Genomic DNA, 14,788 nt, shown 5'->3' with positions numbered 1-14,788 from the left:
GCGAGAAGGAAGAATCCATGTACTCCTCCTGTCACTATTAGACATCTCTAATTGCTGAGAAGTTTTTCCTGACATCACATCTAAAAATGCCTCTTTATAGTTTTTAACTCTTGCCCCTAATTCTTCCCTCTAGGGTTTGACAAAATCAGTTTAATCACTTTTCCATAGGGCAGCTCTTCAAATGCTTGAAGATAGATCTCATGAAGCTCTATTCTACTCTTAGATGGCCTCTGGAATCATGAGGGAGAACTGAGCTGAAAGTAACTATCAAACCTTTATTATTCATGCTCTATTTTTAATGTGAGGAATCTCTATTTTGGAACAATCCCTTTCCTATGGTATTAAACTTATAAAAGGAAACACAATGCCAGTTTGCATCATAAGTGTTTTTATTTTCCATATACCATAGCTCAAAAGTTGGTTTTCTACTAATATTATGATATGTCAATAGAGGAAAATCACTGAACTTCCAAATGATTGACAAAGGTTCTAAAAACATCCTATTTGAAGAAGGAAATGAAGGCATCACTTTTCAAAATATACCTTAGTGATCAAAATGCACCATAGGTAATGAAATATGTATTAAGTTCAAAACTCAGAATATCTTCTCTCTAGATAACTATAATCCCTTTTATTAGATATTTACTGAGCATTAAACATGGCTATTTATGTAGGAATAGACATAAGAACACACCCCTCCCCACCATGAAATCCAAATGATAAAGTGCAGACCGGCACCAAGAGACAGGTCTGATAATTCAGTCATCTGCAACACATCACATGTTACACACACACACACACACACACACACACACACACACACACAATCAATCCCAAATATAGAACCCCAAAAATAAAGGAAGTGATGCTCCTGCCCAGATGGAAGCAAAACTGCTGTGGAGGCCAAGAAATTCTCGAGTAGATGCAACCAGCTGTTAGTTTGGCAGACTCAGAGAACAGATGTAACTTGGGCAAGGTTGATTGGAGTTATCAGAAAACTAAGAATATTCTAAATTATCTTTGCAGTTTGTGGAGCTACCTAACATTTTTCAGAAGGGCAAACCCATTTAAAAATAACACCTGGATTCAAATATGTCCAAAACTTCTTTACATTTTTGTTCTGGTTGATAAAGTAAATAAGGCTTATATTTCATAGGGGGTGGGGGGAAGACTTATACAAGTGGTTTATTCAAAAGGAAACAAATTAAACAGAGCTATACTGGTAACAACAGATGTCTGGTTATAATTCACTCCCTAATGTTAATTAATCAACTCTATTGTCAAAAGGAAAATGCTACTGTTAATACCAACAGCAACTGGTTAGAATTGTGCTTTTCCATCAAGAACAAATGCTTTTCCCTCAGATCCTAAAGTTATTTATTTCGCTTTGTACTAATCTTGAGAATAATTCTTCCTTCATGTTTTCTGAAAAGTTTTCTTTAATGCTTGACTACCCTGTCTATGAAATCGTTTGCTATCTAACTGCCATTAGGCAATTATGCCATTATATATATATTTGTATTTTAAACCCAAAATTTCTCCTGCATAGGAGCAGAGATAATAATGACTAAAAAAGTGAGGCTGCCATCAATCTTCCAGAGTCTACTTTACACCAGATCCCATCCCTCTATATGTGGCAAACATCTCCAAGTCCTTAAAGGCACTGGCAAATCTAGATGTCCCAACCTGGTTACTATGAACTGCAGTAAATATTCTAGAATTAGTTTTTCAACTCACTGAGGAAGTTTTCTCCATGATTATTAGTGAAATAGAATATATATTTATATATTTTTAACATTTGTACCCAGACAAAAAAAAGCAGAAAACAGAAGGGAAAATAAGACTAATATCAGTTACAATTTGATTTTGTAGTAAACAATCGAGTATAACGTGCAATAGTGCAATTTTTCCTTTGCTGCTCCAACAATGCAAGTCTTACAAGGGAGTCCGTGGGTTTTCACGTTTCTCATTTCACATTCAGTTGCGTGTTTGCCGCTGGTTATTGTTCCTGCCAGACTTCTGTGTAGAATCACTTTGACCAGATTCAGTTTTGCTTAACCCAATGTGACGGAGCTTCAGATCCCAACGCTGTGGAATTGAAACCAGAGAATGTTCATACTTCCACATGAAGTAATTTTTAAGAGTCATGATTTCTCAGTTGTGCTAATAATTGAGCAATTCTGCACAAATGATGTGTCAACCCATAGAAGCAATTTTTTCAACAAGCCTTTATCAAATGCAAGGTGCTAGGGATACATGAGACCAAATAAAAAATAATGCCTTTCCTCAAGGGGCCAACATTCTACTCTCAGAGAAGATACAGCATAAGTGCTTGAGGGTACAAATATTTCCTTTTATTTTTGTCCTTGTACCCTAGGGCACAGTAACATGAACATGGTAAACACTTAAGAATTCTTAAACAGAATTAGACATTCAATTCACAAGTCAGTCAACTAGCATTTAGAAAGTACCTCTTTACTTAGGTGGACATTTGGGATACAGTGAAAAGCAAAAGATAACTCTTGATCTTAAGAAGCTCACAGTTTAATGGGGGAAATAACATGAAAAAAATATGTGTAAACAAGATATATACCAAATAAATTGGAAGAAATCAACAGAAGGAAAGTACTATGAGAGATATCAGAAAAGGCTACTTAGAGAAAATAAAATTTTAGCTGGATTCGAAGGAAGTCAGAAGATGAAATGAAGAAGAAAAGAGTTCCAGCGATAAAGGAAAGCCAGTGAAAAAAGCCCAGGAAAGGGATATCTAGATGGTTAGAGCACTGATCCAGGCGTCAGGAAGGCCTGAGTTCAAGTATGACCTTGGACAACACTTACTAGCTAGGTGACCCTAGGAAACTCATTTAACTCGAATTACCTCATCAAAACCCAAAAACCGCATTAACAAAACAGATCAGAAAGAAGAGCACCAAGGCCTAGGAGGATCAGGAAAGGGTTTCCATATGAGAGAGCACCCAAGATGACTTAAAAGACCTGTCAAAAATCTCTCCTTCCTTCTATTCTTCGTAGTATTCTTATTACATATCTTTTATGAAATAGATATGTATATGTATATAGATTTATGCATTACACACATACAAATACATATGTATTATAGACATTTATAGTCATGACTCATATCTCATCCCCAGTTGTAGTCTTTTCATTTGATATCTTTTGAAATAATTCTCTTAAAAATGTATTAAGTCTCAGCTATGTTCCAGACTCAGTTTTGCAGGATGAACAGTCATCATTGGGAGTTTTCCTTTGAAATAGGGGAGGACAAGGAAAGGTATTCCCCCCATAGTAACAGGCACCTAAGTTGACCATTGAAGGACACTAGGGATTCTTAGAGGTAGAGGTGAAGAGGGAGTTAATTAGAAGCACTTATCCAAGGTAGGAGATATAATAAAGAATTTAGGTAAAAGCAAATTGTCTGGTTTAACTGGTATATAAGTTAGGGAAATTAATGTGCCATATGCCTGAAAAAGAAGACTGGTCCGTTACTCAGGTTAATATATAGATTTAGGATTAGTTTTTGTAAGAAATCAAGGATAGGAATTTATACTTCCTTTAAAGCTATATTTTGGAGAGTGCTCTTGAAAATGAAAAATGTATATAAGTTTCATGCAAATGTTAATGCTTTACCAAATAAGACTGACTAATAAAAGCATTAAACAGCCTAGTATTTATCACTATAATATAAATGATTTTGTAACAGATAGCAGAAGAAATTAAAAAACAATTTCCATTGTTGAATTCCCTATATTAAAACAGACCTTTTCTAGTTTGTTGACATCTCCCATTCAATTTTGATAAAGAGAAGGGTAGAAACCTTAAAATTCTGGATGTTTTCTTATATTTAAAAAAATTCATTCTAACTTCCAATTGATTTTTATTTCAGCAACTTGTTAAGATATAGATCTAACAATTTTTAAGTTGAAAAACTGTAAAAAAAAGTCTTATTTAATTACTGGGCAAGAAGCTGGAATGGAAAATTAGCACAATGAATGTGATTACTTTTCTGTCTAATCAAGTCTGACTGATAATCACCATGAAATATATAAAGTTTTGTATAAACATATACAAATTAAACTGGAAATCTCAAACACTCACGTCTCCCCACTTCTACTGTTGCTGGAGGTCTGGATTATTCAGGTGATTATCAGTCCTTTACTTTGTTTTGTCTTGTGTGAACCCATTTATGGATAATAAACCACCTCACTGTAGTGAGATGTAGCTTCTGCAAATTCCCTATGAATTATGATGGGAAATGACATTATGTTCCATGCTAGGAAACAGAAGCAGAGGGTGGTGTGCCCTGGAATTTCAGATAATTTATAACTATGCAATTTTGGCAGGAGAAGCAGCAAACACTATTAGATGCCTTAAGTCAGGGTTGTAATGAAAGTTCTACAAATGAGCACAGGAATTTAGGACAAATTCCTGTTCTGCATCAGCAAGCAGAAAACAGAGACAATAAGAAATCCCAACATGGTTGAAGAAGAGTGCTTTTCCTTTCATGGATGCCAAAATTAGTAAAGAGAGTTGGTGAAGGGTGCCCTGCCTGCCTGAACTTGAAATCAACCTTGCTTTTGACAAATATACTGGGAAGCATTAAGGAGGAAGATGGGGGTGAGGGGTCGGGATAGGGTTGAAAGTGAGGGGTGGGGACAGGGCTGGGGACTTTTGCAAAATAAAGGTCTTTGCAATTTTTTAAGATCATTTATATACAGACTTATCTGCTATGTCAAGTGCCAGATGTACAAGATAAATTACCCAAGGATTGTTTAACTTAAACAGTAAATGTTTCCCAAACCTTCAAGCTTGTAGAAGGGAGAAGATATATTGTACTTGGTCCAATTTCCATCTCTTTTTTTTAGATTCTTTGCCCCTTTATGAACATGTCTTTCTCCCACCACATTCTTCTCATTTAAACAAACTTGGTAAGTTTAACTATGTTAGTGAAGTAAGAAGAAAAATGAAATCTTTCATTGGAAAAGAGCATTCTGTCCTGCTTTTAATATTTATCAGCACCCAGAATTTGAGGGTCATGGGTTTTAAAGGCTAGACTAAATTTCTAAGAGACTAGTTCAACACTCAGATACTTGAATGAATCAGACAATTTGTTGAACTTATGAACTTATATGTCAAAAGATGGACTCATTTTCTTAGCACATGTACTTTAGATTTTAACACTTCCTTCACTCAAACATAGAAAAAGGGTGTCTGACCTATTTAAATGCACAGTTATAGCTTTAAATGGCACAGTTATAGCTTTCTTTATTTTCCACTGTGGCTTTCAGGATATAAAACATAGGCTTACCTTAACTTTTTTACCAAGTCGATCCTTCCATTTTTCAGCTATTGAACCTTCCACTAAGAGCAACCTGCATTTGATAAAGAAGCAACATGTAACAATATTGATATTTATCATTGTCTTTATGTATGTATTTATATCTGTATATGAATGTATTTATTCCCTATAATATATATACACGCACATTGTGATCAATAAAAATTATAATGGAATAATGGGAAAGAGAGTCTCAATTCCATAATTCCAAGATTCTCTTAGAAAATTTTAGAAGGGGGGGAAATCTAATAATTGAACATTTCAAGCAAAGCCAGGATGGCTGAAATATTGGGGAAGGTAGGAGCTACTTTTTGCCTAATATTTTAGGTAATAAAAAAATACCTAGAGCGTTCTTCATCTTCATAGCCCATGATGAGATATTCCTCATTAACACTGAGTGGAGGACATAAGCAACCTGAATTCGTGTAAAGATTAATTGTGTCCCTTGGGATGTTCACTAAAGAAGATTTCAGAATCTCCTTTACTTCCACTAATGCAGTGACATCATGGCACTTAGTCTTTACTTCCTTCACTTTTGCCCGAATAACTGAGGAGAGAAAAAAGAATAAACTTGAAATCATAATAATGCAATGCACATTCAAATCAGGGGCAGTGGTTGGCTGATTTCTGTGGATTTGAACTTTCTTTCAGTTACGGTCCAATGAGTCATACTAAAGTCAATGAAAAGAGTCACAAACAAACAAATCAGAAATATTTGAACTTAACTTGAAAGTCAGTTTTAAAAAAATATGACATGTGGGTTGTGGTGGAATCCTGTAACCCTTGCTATTTGTGGGACTGAGACTGAAGGATTTCTTGAGCTTGGAAGTTTGAATTACAGTAAGCTAAGCAAGTAAATATTTTGTATAAATAATCATATTATACTATAATTTATAATTATAATACATACTGTAATATTCTATGCAATGTAATAAATATAATCTTTATAACACTATGATAAATTATATAATATAAATATTGATTATTATAATTAATATAAAATAATAGTTTGGCATTAATATAGTCTGTCCCTCCTTGTCACGGTGGCAAATCAATCTGGGCTGGAAAACAACTCAGTTCAAAATCCCCATGCCAGTCAGAATCTATCTATGTCAATATCATTATTCCCTTATTGATGTTATAGGGATAAATATGTAATTTTTATAATATGTTTATATATATAGGAATGGCATTATGCCAAAAGAATTAAAATTGCAGGTGATTCAAAGGGAAAGATCTATGAAGGGTATAATTAGGCTGTAGCCTATAGTAAGAGTGATTTACAGATAAGAAGAAGCATGAAAGAAATCATCAGTGGCATTTATGATCTAGGAAGGAAGTGGGAAAGTCTTGGGAAAGGCAGCAAGGTAGCATGGAAAGTGTATGCATTTAAAGTTAGTGGATTCAAATCCCAGATCTTTTTTTAACTATTTAAGTAGCTTCCAATTTATAAAATGAAGATCATTGAAGTATATAAAAATGAAGATGAATGAACTAGATAAACTATAGGGTCACTTCATATTCTAAATCTATGATTCCATGTGAAAGATGAAAGATAACGCATTAGGCAACCCCTGCAATTCAACAAGTATCCACACAATATGAATTGGAAGCAGAAGAGCCCCCTCTCCCCTCTCCCACACATATACTTAGCATATTGTGTAGACCTCCTGTGAAGAAATAATGGGAGGACATGGTCAAGAATTACACAAGATGAGAAGATATGATGTGTTATAATATATACTATTAGAGAGAACATGCATTTGTGATATCATAGAGATGCATGTAGTAATAATAATAACAAACATTTGTGAAGAGCTTTGAAGTTTAAAATGCTTGCAACATACCTGATTTTATTTGATCTTTATAATAACCACTGTGAACTGAGAACTATAATAATTATTATCTCCATTTCCTACTTCTCCAAACTATTGATCACCATTCCTAAATTCATCCTATTCCCTCCTACCTCTGGGTTGGGATTTTTTCCCTATCAGAACATATATATACATACATATATATATATATATATATATATATATATATATATATATATATATGACATATAGAATAGGTGCTTCACAAAGGAGCATGCACTTGTTTTATCTTTCCTTTTAGATGTAAAGCTTTGAGGGCAGAGATATTATGGTAACAAAAGCCCCTAGCATAGTCACTTTATAAATTGGAAGCTACTTAAATAGTTAAAAAAAAAGGATCTGGGATTTGAATCCACTAACTAAATAAATACACTTTCCATGCTACCTTGCTGCCTCTCCCAAGACTTTCCCACTTCCTCCCTTAACAACTTTGGATTTTTGTTGAATTGAATTAAATGGCTACACTGATTCCATGTTGTTCTCAATCCTAATCCACTTCCAGTTTGTTTGTACTATAAATTTCCAGACTAGTCCAATCCCAGATAAACTACTGTGACATAATTTTCTCCAAAAATTTTTAATCAAAAACGTGTGTTTAATCTCTACTGCTTCCTATAAGATTTCAGAGTCAGGAAAAACTGGATTCAAATCTTGTTTTTTTACATATACTAGTATGTGATTAAGGGCAAGAATCATCCTCACACAGCCTTCTCAGACTTTTTAAATCTTTAATAATGATGGTGGTGATGACATATATAGTTAATGTTTGCTTATTTATTTGATCTTCATCATAACTTATTTGATCCTTACAACAACCCTTGGAAATAGGTATTATTATTATCCACATTCACAAGTGAGGAAACTGAGGTAGACATAGTTGTGACTTGCTCAGGTCATAGTATCTCAGTTTATGTTAGAACTCAGGCCTTTCTGACTCCAGGTTTAATATTCTATCCACTGTGCCAAGTAGCTCCCTTCACATATATAAAGATATATTATTGAAATTTACATCATTTCTCTTGATTTTCCTATTTTTATTTATCAAAATATTTTCCTAATAAAAGTAGGTCAGTCTGCCTAACATCAGATATGTGGCTTGAAAGGTATTTTCTCTATCATCATTATCCTCATCTTTTCACTATTTGTATTACATTTCAAATTTTGAACCACCAAAACTAAGCATTCTTACCTTCTACTCTACTACCCACCAATCTCCTCCTTTCCTACTTTATTTCCCTACAGATTTTCTTATTTTTCTTTGCTTAAACTAGCTTTCAATCTCCTACTAAAATGGAGGTCATACCATTTTTCTCTACATGTGACTAGATCCACCCTCCTTTATTTTAAAAAAACTCAATCAGCAACAAATACAAACATTCCAAAAGAACAAAACTGCTGTAGATGTTTATGTCCCTTTCTGAGCTTTTTTGGTTTTCTTAGTGTACTTTAAAATGTTTTCTTAATGTTCCTTCCTTACACCTTGTTTTTTTACACCTGTCACTACTTGTTCATACTTCTTGCCAACAACAACAAAATGATACAAAAAAGTATAGTTGAGCAGAACAAATCAACTTGTTAGCTATGTCTGAAATAATATATATTATTTAGCACACATACAGAATCTACTACATATCAGGGAGGAACATAAATGAATGGTCATTGTTTTGATTAGAGTAGCTAGCTAATCATAGCTAGGTTTGTTTTTTCATCACTGTGATCACAGTATAAACTATTCTATTCATTTCACTTTGCACTGGGTCATACAAATCTTCCCAAATTTCTCTAAATTGGTCATGTTTGTAATTTTTGTGATATAAGATTACATTATAATCATATTCACAATTATTCAGCCATTATCCAACTTATGGGCACCTATGTTGTATTGCAACAATAACAAAGAAATCTATTTTTCTTCCCATCTGCTGAGTGACTGCTATTCCAGGCAACTTTATGCTTCTTTCCCCTACTTTTATATATATTGAGCTTTATATAATTAATATAGTATTAGTACTATTCATTTCTGTCCCTCCTGAAAGGGCCTAATTGCCTCAAAAGTGCAGTGATTGATATATCCATTAAAAATAAACTTGTTTTTAAACAAGTTCCAAAGTCATAATAAAAAAAGATCACAAAAACAAAACAAATAATTTTGATTATAAGAAGATGAAAATTTTTTTTGCAAACAAAATTAAACTAGAATAAAAGGAACCAACATTTGCAGAAAATCTTTGCATCAATTATTTCTAATTAAAAATCTATCATATAAGATATATGGGAAATTGCTAGAAATATAAGCTTAAGAGCACCTCCCAGATATCACAACATTTATGAAAGGGAAAAAAAACTGGCAGTTGAGTGACTTGCCTAAGGTCACACAGCTATTAAGTGTCTGAGGCTGTATTTGAACTCAGAAAGATGATCTTTCCTGACTTCAGGTCTTGTGTTCTATCCATGGACCATCTAGATGCCCTCTCAGAGCTCTAGGTGACTCTTAAGGTATAAGTTGTAGAGACCTGTATTGGTAAAAGGAGCTTCTTCACCAGGAAATGCCCTATATTAAAGAAACTACAGTTATAGCCTTATCTCAATTGCTACTCAATAAAGTCTTATATTCTAATTCTAAAAGCCTGTTATAAATAGTACAGGGTGGGGGAATGCATGGCTAGGTAACAGGTTATCTGAGAAAGATCTAAATGTATTAATGTGAGATGACACTCAAAATCTAGTGCAATCTAACACACTGAGAAGCACAGGGTCCAGAAAGGAGGTGATAATTCCACTATACTGTGTCCTTATGAGACTATATAAAGTACTGTGCTCAGTTCTTAACATTTTATTTTAGGGGAAAAAAAACACTGATAAACTGAAGAGTATCCTGAGAAAAGTCAGCATGGTGAAGGGTGTCTGGATCTTGATATGTCAGGATCCATTAAAGGAACTAGGAAAATTTAGCCTGTACAAGAAATAATAGTCAATGTGAAAGCTGTCATCAATTAAAGGAAACATAGTCATGTTCAAAAGGTAGTAGATTTGTTCTCCATGGCTTCAAGCAGCACAACTAGATGGAAGGCAGAGCAATGCAGATTTCTCTTCAATATAAGGAAAAACTACTCAATATTTCACTAAGGCTTCCCATATCAATAGTCCTAGCACATTTCTCTCTAATAAAATTCTCAGGAAGTATAAACAAAACTAGTATATCAGTTTATTTATATCCTCTACCACCTAAAACAGGTTTCATAGTGAAACATTTTAAGTACAGAATGAATTTGATTCAATTAAATAATAATAATTTGTAATTATTTCATTTGTAATCTTTTTAATATTAATAGTTCCTTGGAGAAATATCAACTAGTTCTTCATGAATTTCATCTGTGCTAAAAAGAAAAAAGTAAATGCTTATAAGATTAAGTTCTGACCACCCTTTTCCATTATAATATTGGTATTTATGATGACTGATATTCTGTAAGATTCTAAAGCATTTTCAATAAATATCTTTTATTTTCAGTGTAGTTTTAATGTTGGATATATTTTTACATATCATAAATTAATTCATCCAACAAATAATTATTAAGGACATACCCTAGGTGGAGTTTAATGGTTAGATACTTAGAGACAAGAAGACCTGGATTCAAGTCAGGTCACAGATACATAACTAGTAAGTGTGTGCCTATGTATGTGTGTATGTGCATGTGTGTGTGCACATGCAATTATATCAGTCATTGGGATTAAAAAATGACACTCTCTATTCTCATTTCATTATATTGTACAATTTCATTATATTGTACAATTTACCATTTCTTGCCCAAACTTAACAATTTTTAAATATACTATGATTGAATAATAAAAAGATCCCAGGAATATTAAACTTTTAAAAGACAGACCATCTTTCCAACTCTACATATTGTTTACAATACTCTTTCATCACTGAAGTTAATAAATTTGATTTTTCCTTATTTTGAATTATGTCATTGTTTATCTTTGCACAATTAGGAACAAGATATCACAGTCCCCAATTATATTCTCATTTCTGAATTCATTATAATCATATGTCCTTCACAACAGAACATACATGAAAAGTTCTGCCTATATAAATTTAAAGCTAATATTCAAAATAACAATCAATTCCTTGACTTCCTAAACCCCATGATTCCTAAACTGTACTCTACTGTTACTCTTACCATAGTTATAATTGTTCCGGAAATAGGTCTTCTGTGTGGCTCTCACAGGCTTACATTTGCAGCGTTCTGAAAAAAAAAAAAAGAAAGAAAGAAAACATGAGTTTACTGTAAATTAAGAAAAATGCAGATTTGTCACTTCAAAATCAAATTTACCTTTTATTAATTGGCTTGCTTCTTTTTAAGGCATGAAAGAAATTTGCCATTTTGTTGGTTCTTAAATGACTAGATTGCCTTGTTTTGCAATTGGGAAATTTTTAACTTATTTTTATGACTGCAAGTTTGTCTCCACAACCCAAGGCAATCTTTCTAATACCAGTATTCTAATAGTGGTAATATATGGTTGAAACTCAAGGAATGCCACAGACCCCATATAACTGAAAATAAAGATCATGGCAAGAGTCCATGTAGTGGTTGTCAGCAATTTGCAATACCTTAAAACAAGAAATTATGTAGATGTAATATGGGAATAGATATCAAAGAACTGTATGAGCAAAAAAGATGAGCCAGTTAACGGATAGCCTTTTGTTCCAATGTCATAAGAACATAAAGAAGGCCCCCCCAATTTGTTGGACTATCATCCTGGATTGAACTTATGGAAGGATATGGACAAGAGTCACACAGGATGTGTAGGCAAGGATGGGTAAAGGGCTATCGTGGAAGCTAGATGGTATAGTGGATAGATCACTAGGCTTGGAAGAAGAAAGACTCATCTTCATTAGTTCAAATCTGGTCTCAGATACTTACTGGCTGTGTTACCCCAAGTAAGTCACTTAATCTTGTTTAGCTCAGTTCCTTATCTTTAAAAGGGGCTAATGAAGGAAATGGCAAATTACTCTAGTATCTTTGCAATAAATATCCCAAATGGAGTCATTAAAAGTTAGATATGACTGAAACGGTACGTCGTTGGAAAGAGTACCCACACTAAGACTATGAATCCTAGGAGTAGGGAACCAAGATAGCAGAGTGAAGGCAGGAACTCCCAGAAGATCTCCTCCAGACTACTCTAAATACTTTTAAATAATGACTCTAGCCAAATACTAGAGTGGCAGAACCCACAGAAAGACTGAGTGAAACAATTTTCCAGTCCAAGACAACTTGGAAGATAGCCTGGGAAGGATTTGTTACATCGGGTTATAAAGGGCTATAATGCAGTCCAAGCCACACCTGAGCTGGCTCCAGTCATCCAGAAACATCCCACAAGGTGCCTGGGTCCCTTGGGATGCCTAGGTCCATGGCAATGGTGGCAGTTTACTGACCTCTTAACCCATGGATTGCCAAGGACAATTTGGAAGGTCAGCAGGGAAACTCTGCCTCACCAGAGTGAATAGGGGGCCCAGTTCAGCATAGGCCTCAGCACATCCCCAGCTCCCAGAACCAGAAGCAGGCCGCCACCTAGCAGGTGCTTCCACAGTGCTCAATTCACTGATGGTAAGAGGGATGGGGGAGAATGCAGATGTTTCTCTGCTGCCTCTAGGGCAGGACTCTGTGACTTTGCCCATACTCAGATCCAGGTTACAGTCTGGGGCCCCATACTTCCATAGCAGAGCAGAGACCCTCCTCACATTTCCAGGGCAGAGGAGAATGCTTTTGATCATTCACAGACCAGAAACACAGGCCAAGAGAACAGACATAGCCTCTCATAAGACCTTGAAGAAACTGAGATCCATGGGGGGATGTCCCTGAAAACACCTGCAAAAACTTCAAAACCTTGGGACAGTGCTCCACATTGGAAGCAGAGCCTCACCTTAACAAAAGCTAAAATCAAGTCATAGGCTAGAGAAATGAGCAAACAACAGAAGGAAAAAAAAATCCATCCATGTACAATTACTCTGGTCCTATGGAGGATCAAAATACACATTCAGAAGATAACAAAGTCAAAGCTTCTGTATCCAAAACCTCCAAGAAAAATGTGAATTGGTCTCAGGCTATGAAGGAGCTCAAAAAAGATTTTGAAAATCAAGTAAGGGAGGTAGAGGAAAAATTGGGAAAAGAAATGAGAGAGTTGTCAAAAGTTCATGAAAACCAAGTCAGCAGCTTGGTGAAGGAGAAATCAAAAAACATTGGAGAAAATAATATCTTAAAAACCAGTTTAGGGGCAGCTAGGTGGCGTAGTGGATAAAGCACTGGTCCTGGAGTCAGGAGTACCTGGGTTCAAATCTGGTCTCAGACACTTAATAATTACCTAGCTGTGTGGCCTTGGGCAAGCCACTTAACCCCATTTGCCTTGCAAAAACCTATAAACAAAAAAAAATAGTTCAGGTCAAATGGAAAAAAAGCAGTCCAAAAGGCCAATGAGGAGAAGAATGCCTTTAAAAGCATAATTAGCTAGATGGAAGAGGAGATACAAAAGCTCTCTATAGTAAATAATTCCTTAAAATGTAGAATGTGGCTAAGGGAAGCTGATGACTTTGTGAGAAATCAAGAAAAATTAAGACAAAACCAAAAGAATGAAAAACAAGAAGAAAATGTGAAACATCTCCTTGGAAAAACAACTGACCTGGAAAAACAGAACCAGAAGAGAAAATTTTTAAATTATTGGATTACCTAAAAGTTATGCCCAGGAAAAGATTTCATTTTTCAAGAAATAATCCAAGAAAACTGCCCTGATATCCTAGAAGCAGAGGGTAAAATAGAAATTGAGGGAATCCACCAATTATCTCCTAAAAGACATCCCAAAATGAAAAATGCCAGGAATATTTTAGCCAAATTCCAGAATTCCCAAGTCAAGGAGGAAATATTACAAGCAGCCAGAAAAAACAATTCAAATACCATGGAGCTACAGTCAGGATAATAGAGAAATTAGCAGCATCTACATTACAGGCACATAGGGCTTGGAATATGATATTTCAGAAGGTAAAAGAGTTGAGATTACAGTTGGAAACCAACTGCCCAGCAAAACTGAACATACTTTTTCCAGGAGAAAAGATGGATATTCAATGAAATAGGGGACTTGCTACATTTCCTGATGAACAACTAGAGCTGAAAAGAAAGTTTGATCTTCAAGTACAGGATTCAGGTAAAGCATAGAAAGGGTGGATGGGAAGGACAAATTATGAGGAACTTAATGATGTTGAACTGCTTGTATTTCTAGATGGGAAGATGAGACTAATAATTCATATGAACCTTCTCATTTACTAGGGCAGTTAGAAGGAGTATATATAGAGAAGGCACAAGAGGAAGTTGAATAGGAAGGTATAATATATTAAAAAGATGGAGTTAGTGGGCAAGAAAGGAATGTACTGGAAGAAAGGGAATGGCGAGGTAGAATGGGCTAAGTTATTTCACATAAAAGGAAAAGCTTTGGCAATGGAGTAGAAGGGAAAAAGTGAGGGGGAGTGAGCCTTTATTCTCATCAGAAGTGGCTCAGAGGGGAC

The 14,788-nt window shown here is 34.8% G+C and overlaps 1 protein-coding gene across 1 annotated transcript in view; it reads right to left on the bottom strand.

Moving 5' to 3' along the window:
* Window positions 1-371: 371 nt before the first annotated feature.
* FRZB (frizzled related protein) overlaps window positions 372-14,788 on the bottom strand; it is a 51,329-nt gene continuing 36,912 nt past the window's right edge. Inside the window, exons 3-6 of the mRNA XM_074215556.1 lie at window positions 11,415-11,480; window positions 5,699-5,903; window positions 5,327-5,390; window positions 372-2,088 (exon numbers count right to left, since the gene is read on the bottom strand). Of these exons, the coding sequence (XP_074071657.1) occupies window positions 1,978-2,088; window positions 5,327-5,390; window positions 5,699-5,903; window positions 11,415-11,480 (446 nt within the window). The 3' untranslated portion in view covers window positions 372-1,977. The remainder of the gene's footprint in view (window positions 2,089-5,326; window positions 5,391-5,698; window positions 5,904-11,414; window positions 11,481-14,788) is intronic.

The sequence above is a fragment of the Macrotis lagotis genome, chromosome 1 (genome assembly GCF_037893015.1).
Source record: "Macrotis lagotis isolate mMagLag1 chromosome 1, bilby.v1.9.chrom.fasta, whole genome shotgun sequence".
Taxonomy (NCBI): domain Eukaryota; kingdom Metazoa; phylum Chordata; class Mammalia; order Peramelemorphia; family Peramelidae; genus Macrotis; species Macrotis lagotis.
Note: the sequence above shows the minus strand (reverse complement) of the source record. Positions and strands in the feature narration are given on the sequence as shown.